The sequence below is a fragment of the Acanthochromis polyacanthus genome, chromosome 2 (genome assembly GCF_021347895.1).
Source record: "Acanthochromis polyacanthus isolate Apoly-LR-REF ecotype Palm Island chromosome 2, KAUST_Apoly_ChrSc, whole genome shotgun sequence".
NCBI lineage: Eukaryota > Metazoa > Chordata > Actinopteri > Pomacentridae > Acanthochromis > Acanthochromis polyacanthus.
The window spans coordinates 13,565,618-13,587,481 of NC_067114.1; the positions used below are offsets into that span (position 1 = coordinate 13,565,618).

Sequence of the window (21,864 nt, forward strand, 5' to 3'; positions counted from 1 at the left end):
AGTGAATTTCTGCTTTCTTGTTGACGAACTTTTCAACTATGACACTGTTAAGCAGCGTTCCCTCTGTCTCCCTATAGGATTTTATGTAATGTCCTTAGTTTTTGTGTACTGGGGGCTGAGGAGTGGTTTTGTATTGCTGTTATGACAGTAGAGTTTGAACTGTATTCAGGCAGCCTTAGAAAAATCATAAGTTAAATTGTAACTTAAATTTGTGAGGAATATTTCAAAGCAGCTGTGTAGCAGTGTCACTTGTATAAAAACCCAGAGCAGCTTTCCCCTGACATTTGCTGTCAATGTGAAGATCCCTAATTGGAACTGTTGGTTGCTATTTATTTGGGCTCCTCCTATGGGCTCCTGGCTGACAATACTGTAGCATCAGGAGTACATTTAAACAGGTGCAGCTGGGTGTTTTTGACAGCCGGCGTACCCAGATCGCAGTGAGTTTCAATGGAAAACAGATCTTAGATGACTGTGGCTTTATATTGCTAATAATGATCAGTTGACTCCAGTACGGTCGCAGCAGACTGACTCAGGCTCCTCCACTTTGTGGCTGAATCCTCTTTGAGTTCTTTGACTTCACTCTTGGGAGTATCTGAGTTGATTGTTGCTGTATGCCTCTCCTCCTAATGACTTAGCCCATCAGTGACAGTAAATTGTAGGAAAATATTTCAAAGTGTTCAGCTTTTTTTTTCTCCACATTTTCTTCCTGTCCCTGTCATCTCAGGAAAATGATGTCTGCATTTAAATTGTGTCCAGTCATTTGCGTAAATAGAGAAATTCAAAGACAGTTGCAATAATTAAGGTAAATTGCCATATAAATCGGTATAAGTACATATCGAGATACCTGTACATATGTGTGAAAACTAACTTGTTGCCTGAAAAAAGGTTACTGAAACCTGCCTTGAAGTATCGCTGACCATGCTGTCATGCTGTGCATCTGCACAGTACAGGTGCACACTGGGAATAGCACAACTGCTGCTGGGCTTGTTTGTGTATGGTACATGTTAGAAGTGGTCCACTTTCCTCTTTGGGATTTCCTTTAACACGGCGGCTTCATTTCCTGTTGTTGAATTCCTTTTTTCCCACAGCACCTCAGAGAAAGTGGAGCGTTACAGTTTCAGGTCCTCCTGTCTGTTCCAGGAGAGTCAGGCCAGCTTGTCAGTAATTGAGCAAATTTTGTTTTATTCACTTGTTTATTTAGTTAAGGGAAGCTTTGAAAATTCTGCAGCAACTTTCAAGTTCAACCAATCCCTTAGTTTTTTCCGATAATATCATCAATATTTTTCTGTAACTCTGCTGTAATTAGCAGTCTGATCAAAGCCTTTAAATCAGCAGATTATTGCTAGTTTGATTCTCATTTGCTTCAGCTACATAGTTGTTCTGAAAATAGTACAAAAAATATTTTAAATAGGGGGAATTTTAAATTGCCAGAGGACTGTCTGGAGCTTTAAAACTGGTTGGGATGAAGCCTGAACAAAACGCTCAGTAAACTCTTTTTGAAGAGTGTCTAATTACTTACAAAAGCCTCTGGACCTCTGCCAGATCTCATGGACTGACGACAGAGCCCTATTAATGAGGTCTATTGAAGATTTAAAGCTTGCGTCTATCTGCTACCTCCATGCCTTCTACTGTTTTCTGTTTCTGCTGTTGCTTTTGTTTGTCCTTGGGTGCAGTTTACTTTGCTTCGTGTTTTTGTTTGGTTCGTTGAACAATTGAGACGGTAGGCAGATGCAGCACAACGATTGTTGACTCCACAAACGCTGAATTTAGCTGATCAATCATCTGTTCACCTGTACGTGAGGCTTTTATAGCCATCTTCATCACTGTTGCCTGAATAGTAGCAACGAACATTAGAACAAGCTTAATCTGAAATATAAATGACATGGTTACTGATCGTGCTAGAACTGGTAGTATATTCCTTTATGGTAATGATGCTTTATTTCTGGCTTCCATTCAGTCCTCAGAGGGAGGAAGCTATGTTTGTATAATGAAGAAGGACAAAGCAGCGGGTGGGCTAAATAGATGGAGTGGGAATTCTATTTGTTAGACAGACAGGACACTCTGCCTAAACGTGAGCCAAAGCAGTGCGTTTGTGAATATTCGCTGTGCATTGGATCGGTCTGGGCGTATGAGATAGACGCCGTTTTTCATTTTCAAAGCCCTTTTATAATGAAAATGCTGTTTGTCAACTTCTGGGATACTTTGTATTCTGTCACAGACTATTAAAGACTTTAAAAAGACTCTTCACATGAAAACTGCAAAATAAAAGTGGAAATGTTTGTTGTTACATTTCTTTCTAAGGTAGGAAATCTGTTCAATATGGGACATTGTTTCTTGTTGCTGTTTACTCTGAATGTGAAGATTTTCAATTACAGAAGAGTCCTTGAATATTGTATAAAAAATAAAATGAATGGTAAATAATGTAAGGTGCCATAAGGCAGATGTGTTTCTGTAACTCTTTATCCTGTAGCTCATTGCGTGAACAGTTTATGAACACACTAATCTGTGCCGTTATTTCCTCATGACAAGGACTTGAGCAGTCCTGTCTAATACATTAATTAGTGGAAAATCACATCTTTGCTGGGTTTTGATGGACATTTCAAAGAACTGTGTGTGACAGTAAGATGACTGGCTGCACAAATTGTTGGGAAATAGGTGGTGTCACTGACATGCGTGCTGCTGAAGGAGTGGAAACTGGCTGCCGTGCTGAAGCCAATCTTCTTATTTGTCTGATTGAGCAGGCAACTTTAATTAGTACTGAAGTGTTCTAGATAAAGATATCACCATTAAGAATTTCTTTTACCATTATGTGAAAGGAACAAAAAAGCTCATACTATAATCTGTAACTGCTCTTCCAGTTTTAAATGTTGCATGTTTCTCTCTCCGACTCTCATGAGCAGTCCTGTTAGACATCGTGGCATCACTGCAACTTTTCCTGATAATGTGTGAACAAAAGCTGTCACACTGTCAGGAAAGCCACATACAAGATTACAGTGTTCTTCTGGTTTTGTGTTTAGTGTGTGATAGCACCAAAGAACTTACACCGTGTTCTGTAGAGATAATAAGACGGCTTAAGGAGCTGATCTGATACAGTGCAGACTACACAAGCTACATTGGCGCAGTGAGTAATCTGTTGCCTTGTACACTGACTTCCTGTCTTTGCCCCAATTACCAGATATTGCGTGCGTTTTCTTCAGAATCTTTGCATGTTTGATCTGAAGTGTTATGTCACAAACACCTACCCTATGTATGTGAGAAACCAAGATTTACGGTGTGATTGATAAACTGACAGGAAACAGGAAAGGGGAATTTACACACATGGCATGATGACGTCAAAGAAAAAAGCTTTTCTTATTCACTGCATACAGATGAGACTTTTTATAGTCAGTAATGAGCATTTATTCAAACACAAAGCCAATATTAAAGCCTGATGCCTCTCTGTCTGTAAACTGTCCTGTCAGCCTTCTAGTCTTCCTCAATCTGTTTAGATGTAGCAGTGATGTCGCATAGACTCGAGAGATGTGAGGCTCTCCTGAAAATGAAGTTATGTGCGTTTATTGATTCATTGAAGAGAATGAAATCTTAGCAGCTCGTATGAATCATCTCAAATTTAATATCCTTTGATTCAATGCTACAGGAAGCTATGGTGAATGATTTATTTATTTTTTATCAGGACCTCATTTCTGCATACGACTTGAGATGCAAATCATATAGTTAAAAACAATAAACATCATCATCTGCAGAATAACCACTGCTAAAGATATTTTACTGCAAGATGATGTACCACCTTAATATATTTTCATATTGTTTTCTGCAGGAGAATTTATCAGAATATATTGCAGACTCAGTAGAATACAGTTATTTATTTGCCAGTATGTTATAGATAAGATTTCCTCTCTTCAGCTGAAAGTAAACGTCACGAGACTGACGACACCAACATAAAGTTTCTAATGCCAGTCGCTATTTGACATCCAGTGTTTCCCCTGGGTTGAAATGGCTGTGAAGTGGTGGGGTGTAGGCAAGGGCCAAAGGCCCTTACATCGGCGAGCGCTGCAGGCGTGAAGCAACTAGGGGGGTCCGGGGGCATGCCCCCCGAAAAAATTTTGAAAATCAAGATGCAAAATGGGGCATTCTGGCACAATTTGGAGCACATTTTGTTGTATTTGTAGCCATTTCCAAAAACTGAATTAAATAAAATTTTCATGTTTCTTTTCTAAAAATATAAACCCACTTGTCCTTGCGATCAAAACATGTCAACTCGTCCAGTCTATTATATTCTGGTCAGATTTCCACAAGCCATTCCAAAATGCCACATCAGTTCTTATTACAAATTTGAAAAAGACGACAAAGGACTTGAATCTGGAATCAAGTGGTGACTTTTACTTTTTTTCTAAAAACAACTACATGTTAGGTACCAAATTCCCACTTCATTTTTATTTATAATAAAAAGGTTATGTCATGACCTTCATTTTACTTAAAAATGTGAAAGAAAACTTCAGCTCTGGGTTAACAACTGGTTTTCTGAAGGAGTTAGTTCTGTTTTCAAAACTGTTACCTTTTTAAACACAGAACTAGAATTTGAACACCGAATTTGTTTTGCCATTGAATGATATAATTTCGGGCACTCTATAAATCATTTTATCAAAAGAAACTAGGAACTTTATATTCCGTTGAAATCATTTGTCTCGTTTGTGAGAACGGGTTTTGTCGTGCCTAAATGTTTTAACGGGAGCCATTTTTGCAGTCACTGTCAATTCGTATCGCCGCGGACAACAAAACAGTAAGCAAACTCAGTAAAGGAAGCGAGATCGATGCCTACACTGCGTTGCTCACTTTATTTTGATGACATGCGATAGTTTTGATACTTAATTTGACATATGTCTGTGATACACACCTGCTTTTAGCCCCGAAAAAGGAACCGATGGAGCGCTGCCGCTTCTTGTCCGCCATGCTTGTTGACGCTAGGAACGTTTGCCAATCGGAACGACTGACATTTGAAACACGATCTCGCGGGATGTCATTCGAGAACTGAGCGTTACCGACCAACGGGGATGTGCCTTGCTGTCTTCACCCACGGCGAGAAAAGGCTGCCATTCTGGCTTGTTGATTTCAGCGGCGAATATACCGGACTTATGTGTCAGTGCTTTCTAATATTTAGCATTACTTTTTTTTATTTTTTTTGGCGCGGACCAGTGAGGCGGCAATGTCTGCAAAATTGTAATGAGGCGGTGGCCTATACCAGCGAGGCGGGCTGCCTCATCGGTCATATAGGAGGGGAAACACTGGACATCTTCTTAATGTTTTTTCCGAGCGTGTACACTAAAACATCTGTCAGATTCACTATGGTGTGAAAGTGGTTTTTGCTTTGTTCATCTCTGCAATGATGTTTTGGTGACAAATATAGATAACTTTCTAGTTATTGCCTCTCACCCAACCACGGCGTGCACATCAATGTTCGCAGCTAGTTGGCAGTTGAATGTAAAGTTTGGAACTTTTAACAGAAATCTTTTGGCACTGTATTTGTCTGCCTTTGACAGCAGCAAATCTTTGACTTTATGTGTCAAGGCCCTCAGTTGTACGACTCCCTACAGGAACGTGTTCAGTGTGAAAAAGCAGTCATCCAATTTGATGTGTAAACTGCCACAGTGGGCCGTCACACGGTTCTCAGGAAGAATCGGGTAAATCCTGGTATAAGCATCTCACCCCCGTTAGATTGATTGAAAACGCTCACAAACGTCTCAGCTCTTTGAAGTTAAGTTATACAATTATGGTGGGTTTTTTTGTCATGTTGAACTGGCATTGCTTCAATATAGCAGTTAATGTGACCTTCATTACTTCTTTCCTCTTTTACTCTTGTGTCTCTAGTGATCTGTAGAGGCGGAGACTGAGGTGCGCTGTGATTTAGTTGTCCTTCACATCAGGTGCTCCGTCCTTGCAGCAGGCGGTTTTCTGTCTCCCTTCTCTCACATATTTTTTTCCCTGTTCTCGTCTACCCAGGCGTTTTGCTGTACAGCAGGCACAATTCTGCAGAGAGAGTAAGAAGCAGGCTTATTTTCACTGTATGCATTCTGCTTCTGTCAACACTTTCTGCAGGAGCCCCCCCCACACGATGAAAGCCTGCTGCAGACTAGGTTACTGTTGTGTTGTTTGCTGTGTGCTGAAATTGCACCCCTGTTTGTATACTGTTAGTTTGCCTACATGTTTAGGTGTGCCCATAAGTGTAATAAATCCTGGTGCATTCCATTTTACACCAACCAGAAATTTTAATTAGTCTCAGGCTGCTGTGGAATTCATCAGCGAGTCTCATTAGTGAGGAGTCCACGATGCCCCTGTGCCTCTAATCTCACTGTGTCTGCTGTCATCCCGCTGAGAATTGGGATCTCTATTAATTCATTTGACATGGTGACACTCATGGCCAGTGCATAATTATTTCTTGTACAGTCCTTTTTTATAGCCTTGTGAGCAGTGGTCTTTGTGGCCTGAGTGTTTCTCTTTGCATCGTTATGTGCATTGTTAACGTCTTTACATGTTTTTACGTTCTTTGTTTAGGTTACTTGGGCAGAGCAACAAGTAGCGAAACGGAGGAAAAAGAGGGACGTCTTCGCAGGTCCTTTAGATCCCAAGTTCAGAGACCAGTGGTACCTGGTGAGTATGAGCACTTCTGAACAGAAGCTACACTGAACAAAAAGCTTTGTGAGTGTTTTGTGTGTGTCTGAGGGACGTAATTCACTGCCGCAGTCTTGTAGAGCTTTTTATTCGCTCAAAGTCAATACCCGTAATTAAATTTGAGGCTGTGATGTTTCCTCTGAGTCGAAAGACAAGCCTGTATGAATCCAATATACCATCTTTGTGAGGAATGCTGTTGCCATTCTGCTGTTTGCAGAACAAGGAGCTCAAGTCTGAGTGACTGTATCTGTAGTATTCGGCTTTAACAATGCTGTACTTATATACAGGGAGCACCTTTGAATTCTGAATGGCGTGCTTTAAGAAATTGATGGTTTGCTTGAGTCCATAAACTGCATAGCAACACAAAGAGAGAGCACAGAGAGAGAGAGAAAGTGAGAAAAAGACCGAAGTGATTCATCTCCGAATGCTCTTATTTTTACTTGATTGATTTTCACATTTGACTTGAGGAATGTCACTGATATATTGGCCTGTTAAAAGCAGCAGTAACAACTCCTGAGATTTTCTGTTCGGCTTCACTCTTCCTTCAATTACTGCGAGGTTGCTTCAGGCGGAAGAAGATTCATGGTGACGCAAAAGAGACTTGCATCACCACTAGTTCAAAATGCCTGTGCTTTAACAGATTCTATTCCCTGGTGTCGGAGTAGTTAGTGGCACCTTGACAGAGTAAAAGCTTTTTGTCTGGTTGGATCAGTGTTGCTAAATGTAATAGATGCTGCTGAGCTCACACCACTTACACAAACTGAATCTGATAGCAGCATATGTCTGTGGCACGTACGGATATGTATGTAACATTTAATAGCACATTCAGTATTTTTTGGGAGTGCAGCTAATCATTGTCCTTCATTTGCCAATTATTTGATTGATTAATTAATCATTTCCATCTTTGAATGTCCAAAAATAGTTAAAAATGCCCATCATAATTTCCCAGAGCTTAAAGTAAATGTCTTCTTTTGTTCAGCTAATTGTCTGATATAAACTTCCAACTAATGCTGTGGTATACTCTTCTGGAGAATACTGTCTCTGCATTTAAGTTGTTTTTGAATTAGCAGCTTGCACCAGCCTTGCTGACTTGCTGCAAAAAAAAAGTTGCTCTCGTCATTGAAATACATTTGTGCGTTTTTAAATTAGACATAGCAGAGATATAGCGAAGTTTGTCACGTAGCAATAATGTGCGTCTCGCCTTTCTCTGCACTAAATGGGTCTGAACCTCATTAAATCTGAACCTGACTGGCCAGAGGAGAGTGTGGGTGGGTCTGTTGGCAGGGTATCCTTGATGGACAGATGCTAATAGTCAGCATCTGCTGTTACAATGAATATTTAATATTTTCCTGATATTTATCTAAATGATGAGACAGATCTTTTCTTCTTTGATAAATCATGGGCAAGTCCCGCAGAGATCTGCAGCACGGGAATGCTGACATTAAGGAAGAAGGAAAAGGACTGACTCGATGAGCAATATTCAAAATGAGACCTTGGACATGCCTCTCAGATTTATTATTCACTCACTGCGTTAGCCACAAAAGGCCTTTCGCAATCTTCATCAGCATTGCAGATCTCAACTTTTAGCTTTAATTGATTTACTTCTCAGTGGTTTAAGTGTCAGTGACGTTTAAAGGTCAAAGAACAAATCCAATCCATTCTGATAGATTACACTTACAAATAGACCTGCGCGATTATGACAAAAGGTATAATCGTCATTATTGTCATGATTATGTAGCAATTTTTGAGTCAATTTTTGTACTTTCCCCTCCAATTAAACAGAGAACTGTTTTCATTTCCATGTAATGCTGCGTTCCTAATACCGAACAAATATTTGCTTTAAAATATGACTTAAAATGAGGTGCAACTTCTAGAGGGAAAATATAAATACCGTTGAACCCTGAATGCTGGATATAGGCACATCCATAGGCACTACGAGTTACTCATGTTCCCTAAACACCTCACATGCAGACTGTGTTAGAAGCAACTTAGTCTCCCCACTCGGTTACTGCAGCATAACAGTTCAGACAGGTGTCACCAAAAATGTGTATGAAAAGAGTGCAATAAGGCCTTCAAATGTCAGATTTATCCAAGTTGACACCAGTGATTTCTGTGTGCTGTTTCTTCTATGAGTGGAGCTCACATTTTAAAAGTCAATGTTGAAGTCAATCATGTTCATTTAATTGTGGGAAGCCAAAATCATGATATTTGATTAACCGTACAGCCCTACCCACCAGGGCCTGAAATCTGAGAGGAAAATGCAGTTAAAGGTCCATCAGACACGTTCTGTTTTAGCGATACACTTTGATAAGAGGAGCTTTGAACTAGTTGAAAGTCAAACATCGCTTTTGACCAAAGGTCAAGTTGAATGTCAAAAGCCCATCAAATAGCATACAGAATGATGATTACTGGGTGCCACCATCCACTCCATCATTGCTTTGCTTGTTATCAATAATAAATGTAATAAATTCAAGCCTGGTACTGATGCTTTCAGAAAAGAAGTGCTCTAATTAACCTTGCATTACTGTCTTCTCTTCACTTGGAAGGTTTTCACTATAAGAGAATGACTCAAATTCCATTAAGAACACATTTTTCAAGGATAAGCTCATCAAAACTTTAGTCTTTATCAGTCTTTTAAAAGAAAAAAAACGTACATCAGATTTTGTTAACACCGCCTTCTTAGCACCACACAGATGTTTCTCAGATAATTAAATTCCATGTAATTTATTTGTGATCTCTTTCCTCAGTACAACAATAACCACCGGGACTTGAATGCCAAAGCTGCATGGCAGTTGGGCTACACAGGTAAAGGTGTGGTGGTGTCCATCCTGGATGACGGGATAGAGAAGAACCATCCTGACCTGATGCAGAACTACGTGAGTATAAATCCTAAATGAGCTGAAACATTGTTTTCTGTGGAGAAACTCTGGTGTTGCAGCCACAGTTGAGCAGCACAGATAGAGCAGATTTTAAATTGAAAAGAATGTCTTTTTCTGCCGAAATACAACAACATTTTAGGAATCATTTCTGTGCAGATGAATTCCATTTTAAAGATTTAGCATTTAACTCGTTTATCTATTGAATAGATAATAACAATAAACCAAGCTAATAGCTTATGTCTCTTTAAAGGACCCGGATGCCAGTTATGATGTGAATGACGGCGACCCAGATCCTCAGCCACGATACACGCAGCTTAATGACAACAGGTACAAGTCTACACTGATAGCAATTACATTTCCGCTCCTCTCTCCTGTTTCGCTAAATGCTGACTGTGTGTGGAGGTCATCTCAGGACAAAACTCCACAGCTTCATTAATTTGTCCCTCTTGCTGTCTGGGAGCTGATTAATGACATGTGAGCAGACCTACAGCTGTTTCCCATCTATTGTTAAGTCTGCGGGCACTAATTATGAGAACAAATTCAGTTAAAGGCCATAGCCTGTTGGGGCTGTTGTGCTCAGGATGCCTGACTTTCTGCCATTTTTACTTTCCAGAATGGAAAGTTACTTCCTCCTATGGTTCCAGCCCCTATCACACTCACACCGCACACTTTATTGGTTTGATTTGGCCTCTTAAACACACAGGTGCCTCCAGGACATTTCGGTGGCCTGGGTAAATAGAGTAAATCTACACTGGGATTAAGGTGGTGTGTGAAGAAAACAGCTTTATTGCAGTGGCATCTGCAGATGGCATTAGGAGTTGTTTACCACCACAGTGATGTCTTGCAGAGAATTGATTGAATTAAGTTCATCAGCATTAATGAAATGGCAAATCTCTTGGCTCTGGAGTGGCCCTGCTTGTCTCTCTTCATTCTCAGTGCCTGCCTACTGTCTGAATTCAATTTCTGATTTGCTGTAATCTGCCGTTTGTGGGCCACTGGCCTGAGAGGCTTTTTTAACTTGAGGCTCACCATGATTACTGGTAATAGGCAGAGAGGATTATAGTTAGGGATGGATGAAAATCAAACATCCCTATCCGAGACAGAGGCCTGGGGTGGGCACCGTGACTGTTGAGGCCAGAGGGATACAGTGAGAGTTAAAGAATAGCCCAAGCATACTGTAACTATGCAAATGCTGCATCAACGCCTTAAAGGCTTTGTCAGACATATAGAGTGGAGGTTGATTGTAGGAGCTCTGTAATTGTATTCGTGCTAAAAATAGAGTTTACTTGGCTGGGGCAAAACCACACACACACACACAGTCATCAGTAAAAGTTTTGGAAACAGTGCAAACAATATGCTGTTGCTGTCTAATTCAGTCCAGTTGAGTGTATTTTTTTGGTCTTGTGAGCCACTGCCAGGGAATGTTTTCACCACCATCAACAAAACCCGAAATGGTGGAATTTCTTGTGGAAGAATGTGGGAGAACATCCCTCCGGTGCTGCTCCACACATCCAAAATCTATGCCAAGGCATGCTTAAGCTCTTCTAGCAGCTCATAGTGGCCCCGAGCCCAGCTAAGACACTTAACTATTGATGTTTCCTTCGTTTTGGCTGCACCTCTTTCCAACCCTCGCTCACCTCAGCCCTTATCTCTTGCCACCCAGCTTTCTGTGTCTTTTTGTGGCTGGACCTATTGAGAGGGAGAATATTTGTGTGTCTGTGTGTGTCTGTGTGTGTATGTGTGTGTGTGTGTGTGTTTGTCTGTTTCCATTGCTTTGCAGTGGGGCTAGTGCAGATGCATGTGTAAACAACCTGTGGGCGGGCATGAAACTGCGTAAGGTTGTGTTAGACTGTAAGTGTCTGTTCCCTGCAGAAAAAGCCCAACTCTGTTCACCTCCATAAAGCTGTCTTTCTTTCCCCGCATACGGGCCGCAGTGTGGACCGTTCACCCGCATGTTTATCTAAAACAGCATGCGATCTAGATGTTTCTCTTTCCAGGGTTTTCTCTGACTCGTATCAGGATGCTTTCCAAATGTGCATTTTCTGGATTAAACCAGGCTAAACTGGCACCGTCCTCTGCAGAAATACGATGTTCATTTCCTCCTGATTTAGTGCAGGGCTTGATATCCTAATTTGACCTACGATAGTCACAATCACTCTATCCACCAGGTGCAATAAATATGCAAAATTTACCAAACAAGATAAAATTGTTTACCAGTAGAGTAGGAGCACGGACCAGCTACAGATTGAATTTAGAAATATTCAATACACAGCAATGAATAAAAGGGCTATTTAACAGTACTGCAAACAGCAAGCTGATTAATACTTTAGCCGACCTTACATTAATCTCTCTCTAGACACTTACTTCATATTCCGCTCTTTACTGAGCTCTGTAAACATCACTGGACCTTTTGTCCTGTAGGCCAGCTCATTAGTAAACTGACAGAACCATTAACAGACCTAAGAGCAGAGCAAAACAGTTGTTCAGATTTACCTTTGTGGTTCAGTGCAGCCCAGAGACTAATGAACAGCAAATGTCACTATCCACAGCCTCGAGAACCTCAGTGATTTTTTATTTTTTTTGGTAAAGTAATTAAGCTAATGCAAGATAAGAGAAAGAAAATAAATGAACGAATGATGGTGTGTGCCAGAATACGGGAGAGGAAAAAGACTTTGGGTATAAAAATGATCAATGCCATGTTGATTAAGTAAATAAATATTTCAAAATATAACATTGCAGTAGTAAACCTAATTAACTATACAGGAATGCTTGGTCGAACTTTTTATGGAAGTTATGCAGAACTTGCACTATTTAGTACTAAAGCGTGTTTTTTGCTCTTTGTCTTATTTTGTAGTTTGTTACTAATTTGTATGTATCATTAACTGTAGATTTAGAGCTTGTAAAGTATTGCCTATCACATGTAGGCATTGGACCCTGGGGGATTTTTATGTTTATGCAGCACAAGAAAACCTGCTGCGTCTGAGGCAGATCTTTATATAATAAGACAAAAAAAATGCTTATGTACCATTTTCTTTTTCCTAATGTTCTGTTTCTTCAGCATAAGTTTGGGGGAATGGTTTTCCTATCTCTGCTCCATTTCCACACACAGTTTGGATACATCTGCATGACAATAGCATGTCTCTTTAGCGAATCTCCAGAGAGGCACTTAAGGTTTTGCACAATGATGATGGTTCTGCCTGCTGTGGGTAAGAATACTGATCATGTTTTTGGCCTCGGGCCTGCAGCCAACTGTAGTTGCTGTAACCTGAGTTAGTCTCTGTGCCTAGAGTCTGCCATGGGGCTCTTTCTTGCTGTAATCGGAACAAGACTTTGCTCAAATTGCTCTTTGTTCACTGTAATTTCCTATTATCACCATTACTGCATTAAGCAAGAATCATGGGTTATTGCACCAGGTATCAGATTCAAAAGATGTGTTGAAGTTTCTGAGAAGAAGATTCTTTTCTTTTTTTTGGAAAATAAGTGAATCTTCAATCAGGATTCTGCTGTGAATGACAAGTGAAGACATGAGAGGGTTTTAAGAAGAAAGTGCATGTGTTTTCATGCTTTCAATGCTGTCATTTTAAGATGAAATCTGATGCAGTAAGCAGTGCAGGTATGTACCCTCCGGTCAGACACTCTGCGAAATATTTGTAATGTGGGAGGCACCCACACTAATTGACTGTTGCTTCACTGAGAGTTGTTTAGGTCTGCTGGAAACTCATCTAAATTTGACTGGTGGGACATTAATTGCCCTGAAGTGCTGCACGTCTAGACACGAGTGTATGAGGGAAACAGTTGATGTGATGACACATGCGATAATTTGCCAGCTCTTTTACATGGCTGTTTTATTTCCATACGATTATCAACTTCCCTAATCCGTACATTTGCATATGTATGTATAAATCTTTAGAACAATCTTTGAAAGGGCTTTCTACAAAAGTAACCTAATTATGTCTAACAAAAGCAAAATGTATTGCAATATGAAGAAAAACAAAACAAGCTCTGAAAAATACTTGAAGTTTTCTGTCAAGCAGTTTTTAGTTGGTTTCGATAGTTGTCGAACACTCAGTAAATATTAGATTTGTAGCGTTATAATATAGATCATGAATGTTTTTACGAAGTGGGCCTAGTTGAGATTCAAAACTATTTTGTTTTGTAACTGATAGTCTGTCATTGTGTCAAAGGATCCGGCATATATTACTGCAGTGATAATGAATCCCTGCAACTTGTTAACAGCTGATTACCAATGCTGTACTCGGAGCGACAGACAAGACTTTGTGTCGGAGCAGTTTTATTCTAGGACTTCATTTGACGATCTACTGCGCTGTCACCTTTTTACCCTCCTTTCTAAACCCCCAAGACTCTGGTTCAATCTTGGTTATGTTTCATGTGATATCAGACTTGTCAGGGCCTCAAAACTGTAGAAATGAGGGCAGTCAGCAAGCCAGCATTCATTCCTTCAGTCTCGTCTTGCTCTCATTGTCAGAGGACTGGTGGCCCCCTGAGGCTAATCCTCATGACTGATCATCTTGTTAACAGACTCACAGAATCTTAGTTTCGAAGAAGATATTCTGCATTTTGGGGTTTGGGCTGTAAATTATTTGCTATATTATAAAATCTTTTATTTATATGAAAACCATTATTCAGTCTTGTAAGATTTGGCCTTTAAAGTAATTTTATGGTACAAAGGTTGTTGATTGGTTGATAACACTTGAAAAATGCCGTTCCAGCCATCCTTGTCAGTCGTGTTTACACAGGGAGCCAGCTGCTTTCACAACCAGACTTTGCGAAAAGTGTTTGACCCTCAGATGCACCCTTGTTCACATTCTTACTGACCTTAACTATGAGTGGAAGCTGTTAAAGGATATTTTATTTTATCCAATATATCACTCCCAGGAAAATCACTCCCAGAACCTGATTATGCAAGTAGCTCTTGCATAATCAGGTTCACAAACCAAGGGCTTCACCTCTGTAACTACATTTGCATCCTGTGAATCACTCTTCCATGTAAGTGACTGTAATGAATGCATCAGAGGGAGATTTGGAAAAATCTCAGGTGAACACAGGAGGGATGAGACTGTACATGCCCGGTATCTCATCTCAGACACCTGAGCTGCTCCTTATCAGCAACCGCATCACAAACACGGATGCTGCAGGACGTATGGCTCCAAAGTCAACAGACTAGCACTTCCAGGAATATTGTGATAAAAGTTCTGTGGAAAATCCTCCAGATGACATTTGTGTGTGAGTTTACTTTTGCGTCTGTGAATGTGTTTTTATTATCCAGCAGTCAGTTTCCTCTTAGCACGCTGTAGCCAGGCCTCTGTCTCTCATCTAACTGACGTCCTGCTTCACATTAGAAACGCAGTGCTGGAGCTGACTGTGGCTCTGAAGTTAACCTTTGCCCTCTCAACTCATCATGGTGTTGAAAGAGAACTCTGGGGACTCACAACTGAGTTACAACACTCTGACCTTCTGTCATTAAACCCGATTCTTTAATGAAACCTGAAGTATTAGTAATGATTTGAATTAACAGTATCAAATGAGTTGGGCTACGGCTTTTGTGACCTCTAAGCTCTCTTGTGAACAGTCTAAAGTGCACTTTGGGTATCATTATCTGTGTGATTAGAATTTATTTAATACTCATTCATACCTAGTAAATGCACTTTTGGCACCCTACCATCAGACTAAAAATTATTGGATGTTGTCCTTTTCATCAGTGGATTTTCAGTGCTGATATGGTGTTTGATTATTTGTTTTTTTTTTGGTTTGGCTCGTTACCCAGAATGCCTTAATGGAAGCCCGCTGGCCTTGATAATTCTTTCAGTATTGAACATCTCTTGTTTAGGTTGTTTACTAATGTTGCCCTGGATTCAGCCTTCCATATCACGGTGCCATCTCCCCTGGATTGTGCCACGGTTTGGAAAGCATTAATGGTTTGAAGGACATTAAGAGTGTGTATCCATCTATCAGGCGAGGGGAATTCACCTGACTGGAATGTGATCATCAGCCACTCAGTCGCAGATTTTTGGGTTTCTACACTGCGCTGCCTGGAGCTAAATCTTAACGCAGAGATTCAGGCTTAATGAAAGGCACATTGTGAAAATGGTAAATCTAATTCACAGCGTCTTGCCATGTGTGTTCTCTGTGTGTCACCTCATTTCTCTTTTCACTTCAATTTATTTAAGCTGAAGGCACACCAAGGTTACTGTGCTACAAGGCCATAGATAATGCACAGTAGTCTCTGCTCATGGACTGTTTTGTTTTTCTTTGCTATAAATGAGAGTTCATATTTGTTTAAAGGACTCAGCGCCAAGAACATGTATCCTTGAGTTTTTTTGTCTCAGTCTGCAGCTTGACCACTGTGCAGAATGGAGCACATGATTTCATAGGCAACCTTTGTTAGACGTGTACACTACCTGCAGGAATGGAAATATGTGATTTGCTGTATCATTAAAAAAATGACACTTAAGAGGATAAGTAGATTCCCTCTCACGGTCTCATCTTTCTTTCTCTCCAGGCATGGAACAAGATGTGCAGGAGAAGTGGCAGCAGTAGCCAACAATGGGGTCTGTGGAGTCGGTGTGGCCTACAATGCAAAGATTGGAGGTAAGGTGTGGATGATGGATTTGATTTCACAGAGGCAAACCTCAGTTTCAGCTTTCAGTTTTTTTGCTTTCGCTTTTGACACCAGAATAGGTGAAATACTTGTTCTGCAGTGTCTGTGTTATTTTCAGTCCATTTCCCAGGCACAGCATGTCACTGAATCTTTTTGTGGATTGTCAGTGCGCTGTGAGCATTTTGGTTTTGCATGGAGTAACTGTACTGAAATGTAGTTCCTGAAATGGCACAATGCTGTAGCTTTTATTGAATGTGCATTCCCTTAATGTGAAGCTTAGTGTTCTGAGTTTGTCCACAAGTGAAACAAAACCGGCTGATGTAACTCACTTCAGATGTTGGCTCCCCTTTTCTCGCCTGTGGACAGACCGTTAAAAATGCCTTTGAGCACACAACCACCACTAGCGCCAACCTCAAAAATCATCAGATTTGAATTAACACCTCTCTGACATTGTGTCAGCAAAAAAGTCAACATCAGAACCATCATAAGTACAGGGTTTATAGCAGAGCTGTTGGGCTGGATTGCCTTAATTTGCACATGTACCTAAGAACCTGCTAACGCAATACATTTACAGACATCTGGTTGTGCTGGTGGTGTTTTAAAAGAAACCAGTGAAAGAAATTAAAGCGGCTCCCAGACTTTAACTGTTTACTGCATGCTTAAAAAATGCTGTCTGTACAGTTTGTTGAAGGCAAGCCGTCTGCTCTAAGACTTTTTTGAAACCACGTCACACACTGGCTGAATACACATTTTGAACTGTCGACACTCTGCTATGATGTCGGCCCCCCCACTGTTTTTGAGTGACGCAACTGTGACTTGAACAAGTCCTGTGTAGCATCAAACGTACTTAATTGTGCCCCTCTGGCCAATGAAATTTCATCACCCAGTGTCTGTCACCACCATTACGTGCTCACAGCATGTTGCCGTGTTTCATTTTCCCCCATTTCATTTAGGAGAGTGATTCCAATGAAATAAAGACCAAATAAACAATTCTGCCTGTTTACTTTTAGTTTCTGGGCTTCCTAGTTGCTCTCACTTTCTCTCAGTGTTTTTCCACCCCCATTTTCATCTAGAACGCAAATTACTAAATACTTAATTTAATGTGGTAGGTTGAGCTGAAACAAGTCAGTTGACCGAAAATTAACCAGCAACTGTTTTGATGATTCATTATTCATTTGTCCTTTTTTGTCTCTTTTTTTTCTTAGCACGAATTAAAAAATGCCAAACAGTTTCTAGTTCTAGTATTTCGGATGAGAAAAATGGCTTCTTTTATCAAGTTTATTTATTTATTTTTATGTTGTAAAATTAAACTTTTTTTTTCTTTGTTATGCCTTTCTCTGGAAACCTGTAGTGGATATCTTTTCTGTTTCCCAGACTGAATTTTCTCGGCATATGACTAATCAGTTAACCAGCAAACATTAAATGGCAGAATGATTGATGGTGAAGGTAGCAGTTCCAGTGGTAATTTTATGTTGCAGAGGATTATTTTCCACAAGCTTGTGTACTTTCAAACTGACTTCCAGTATACTTCTGATGTACAGCTTTGTTACTAAACTATTTTCTCTGTACGAATGCAGTTAAGATGTCAAGGTGTAAATATACTCATCAAATTGGACATTGATTTTATGAAAAATCCTACAGTGGTCTTCGGGGTTAGAGTTCAATTGTTCTTCCACATCAGAACAGTTAAGTTTGTGTGTGTCAGAGGCACAAAAGCACAGCAGCATCTGCCCATTTATGAGACGGTACAAAAGCGGTGAGCGTCGCAAAATATTGTGAAATATTTATCTGTTTGTTCTAAAAAAGGATTTTGAGCCCCGATGGGTTGTTTTGCTTCTGCCTTCAGGGAGTGAACAGTTTCTATTATATAGTTTTAGTTCCTATTCTTCAAAAGAAGCTTCAGTAGCACTGATATTAAAAACAACAAAGTTGACTTGTAAACAATTTTGATTATTTCATGTTCTCTTTCAGTTTTCTTCCCACAGTGTGGTTCTGAAGTCCTGGCTGCAATAAATTAGCTGTTTGGAAATAAAGTTACTTCTTGCTGTGGTACCACTGGTAGTACATGTGCATGTGGGGTTTGTATTGGTGATTATTCGTTTCTTGATCCTGTGCTGAGGATGTGTTGTGCAGTCTGATGGGGTTCTGCTGACTCCAACATGGAGCATAATGATGTGTAGTCCTTTTAACTGTCGAAGCTCACTTATCCCCATGCATGCTAAATCTCGTTACCTCCCTGCTTATCTCAATAGTCGTCTGTCTACTTCCAGCTGTGATAAAGTTTTACACCCAGTCAAATAGTGCCATAACCGAAGTCTTTATCATCATCATCCCAGATGGCAAATGTAAATACACCACATTGCATTCAGTTTTTCGAACACAAGTTGTCTTTCATGTTAGGTGGAGCAGGAAGCTGACTGGTGGTATGAAAAGTCTGTAACTGTTCTAGTATGCACACTTGAGGCTGTTTTCCATCAACATAACCAGAAAGTAGAACTGAACTTCAGAAACCACACAAATTCCACCAATCTGAAGAAACAGGCTCTATGTGGTCCAAAGTGATGTTTTAATTAAGATAAACTTTTCATTTAGAATCCAGCCTTTCGCTGCCAGACGTAGGGTTCAAGTGTGACATTTTGCTTGGTATAAGGTGCACAGACTTGCCAAACATCAGTGAATGCTGCACTGATGTACACACAGCACAGGCACACAAAATAATCCAGATTGTACAAGTCTTCAGGTAGCTCTAAACAGCTGGAAGCCTGACAAATCATGTTTTCCCAGATATAGAAAGAAAATGCAGAAACCAAAACAGTTATTCTTAAAGCATCATTGCAGGCTATTAATTTTTCCAGCCAAGTAGCATAAACTTGGAGTGCAGACGGAGCAGAGCAAAAGCTTTTGTGACTCCTCTGTACAAGATCACCTGCCCCCGTGCCACCTGCAGTGCTGTAGCTCATTATTCAGCCAGGAGACTCTCTTCTGTGAAGTGTCTCCATGGTAGTTCCAAAAAAAGAATGCTGTTCTAAATCTTCCAATATTCATAAGTTTGACTGGGGAAGAAACTAACCCCTCTGTTTAACTGTTAAAAAAAAAAAAATTGTTTCAACAAAAGTGCAAATGAAATAGTTTGTTGCAGTTGTTGTTTCAGAGCTGATATCCCTGAGGGTCACCACCTCAAACCGTCTGAATCTTGCTTTTGCTTAGTTACTCCCACGGCTGCTCTTTGTTTCAGCCAACTTGCGGCAGATATGTAGAAGAATAGTTCAACATTTTGGGAAAACATGTATTTAAGCTTTCGTGTAGACATTGGGTGTGAAGATCAATACGCTTTCATGTCTGTTCATTAAATATTAAAGTACAAATTCATATCAAACCACTGATAGTTGTTTTTACTCACCCTTTTTATATGGATTGAGCAAGATATGATTTATTTAGTAAACTTTAGAGGTGTTGGGAGGTGGATTTGGTCTTTCTTCAAAGTCACGCTAGCATTTTTCATCTGCTTCCAGTTATTGCGTTAAGCTATCTGTTGCCTATTTACGTGCAAAAAATCAAACAATTCATTTAGAATATCTTATAAAAGAGCAGCAACGAATACAACAATGAATCTTCTTTGTTCTAGCATTTGTTCAAAATGGCTGAACTCACTTGATGCTCATAGTATTGTTCGATGCATGTATGCAGAACGTAGACTGAGCATTGATTTACTATTGAGCTTCTTCTGTGGTTTTCGGGATAGATGATATTTTGGACATTCAGTGGAGATACTCAAGTCTCCTCAATGCATCACATGTTCCTCTCACACAAATGCAGGCTGCCATGGAAACACAAGCAGCTCAGTGGCTGCTTTTAGAGAACTTCAAAGAGCCAGTGCTTGGTTACTTTAACCCACATAGAACAGCATGGAGTAACTTGACCTGCAATGTATCAAAGGGGGGAAATTAGTTTGTTTTTTAAAGTGTCTTTGATTTTTCACCACTCTCTCTGTGGAGGAACGTTACGGAGACAGAGAGAGTTCTGTTGAAAGAAAACCTTCTGAACAAGAAGCAGAAATAATGGGTTAGGACAAGCATGTCAGTCTCTGTGTACCTACACTGCATTGTTTTGTGTATGTGTTTATGTTTTATCTCCAACACAGTACTTATCTGCTGTCACTTTTAATTTACCCTATAAATGAGTCAAAACCTGCCATTAGACACTGGCTGCGTTGTTCACATCTCTTTAAATAAGAGCAAGTCTCATCAAATTTACACTTAGACAGTCGCACTAATCTCACCCAGACATGTAGGGAAAAACAACTAAGATTTTCTTTCATCTTTTTGTCTGAGTTTTTAGTCTCAGAAGTCTGCTTCACACTTGAGGAGGTAGTTCACCCACAATGCAACTGATCTCAATCCATTTCTTTGTTTTTTTTTTAAAACCAGCTCCAAAGAAAATCAATAGAGATGGTGTTTGATTTACATGGTGGGGCCCGTAATAACATCACTGTGGATGTGCAGAAAATGAACACGGGCAGAATACGCTGCACCACTGAATGAGCTTTGCAAATACACATGAACATTGAACTGCATTGCAAACTAATATGTGAATATGCAAATCATACATGGCAGCAGTAGTTCTTTGTCCCTCTACACCTTGCTGAGCACACTGTTGGGTGAAGCTCCAGAGCTACAACACCATGAGGTGCAGCTGAGCCGCCAACTGGAACAACAGGAATCAGCAAGATTGCCACCTGCAGTACTTTGCATCTTTCAGTGTAGTCTGTTTTGTGGATACAAGAAAAATACCAATTTAGCATTGCATTCTGACAATGGTGCAATCATAGTATTCCTAAAAAAATCAAAATTGTTGCAGCAGATCCAGAAATGTATTTTTTTATTCCATCTGTTCTTCTTGCTTGACAAAAGAGTGCAACCCAGCTGCCGAAGGTTTGGTTGGAGATTCGGGTGTGTTATGCTAATAGTGGCTAAGGTAGCCTTGAGCTGCTTGCTTCAGGCAGGGAAGACGAACGAGCTGTACTGGTCTGGTAAACTCCACACTCACAGTTGTTTTTATTTTAAAATCTATAGTCACTTATCCTTGTCGGGAGCCATGAAAAGCTTCATGCGAGTTGTTTTTTTTTTTTTTTTTTTACATATACAGTGATAAATATTGATGTTGCTGTACTTCCACAAGGATACTGCTCACTAAAATGTAAATAATTACAGTACATAGTTACAAAGTACATATTCACGGTAACTTGTACTAAATTTGGATGACCAGTTTCAATTAACAACAACAACACTAGCCATGGATTTAGCATAAGGGATACATCCTTCGCAGTATTAACACTAATATTCTGAATTTAATCCATGTACATATATGCCCCCCACCCCCCCAAACCCCCCTACCCCTCCCCCACCCCACCCCAAACAAAGAAATCAGAGGAGCAGAGGACTTGTGTTTTGAAAAACTGCTTAAATATTTATTCATAGATGCAACAAAGCCTCAGACTGAACCAGGTCTTTTTGTCTTGAGCATATCAAACACAGATATGTCCTTAATATGCACAAAGCATGAGCAGAAATCTGGCTGAAACACGCGAGTTATTACAGTTCAGAAGTTTCTAAATTATTTTCAATGAATTAATTTGACATTAATGAGAATACGTGCCACATCCCCATTTTAAGAGGTTACTACTCTAAGTAATAAAGTAAA

At 40.0% G+C, this 21,864-nt stretch overlaps 1 protein-coding gene across 3 annotated transcripts in view; it reads left to right on the forward strand.

Annotated features, from left to right (window-relative positions):
- Positions 1-21,864, forward strand: part of furina (furin (paired basic amino acid cleaving enzyme) a) — an 81,960-nt gene that overhangs the window by 42,740 nt on the left and 17,356 nt on the right. For all 3 annotated transcript variants that reach the window (XM_022205933.2, XM_022205936.2, XM_022205934.2), the window contains exons 4-7: positions 6,550-6,645; positions 9,414-9,542; positions 9,796-9,872; positions 16,066-16,154. In XM_022205933.2, coding sequence (XP_022061625.1) covers positions 6,550-6,645; positions 9,414-9,542; positions 9,796-9,872; positions 16,066-16,154 — 391 coding nt within the window. The remainder of the gene's footprint in view (positions 1-6,549; positions 6,646-9,413; positions 9,543-9,795; positions 9,873-16,065; positions 16,155-21,864) is intronic.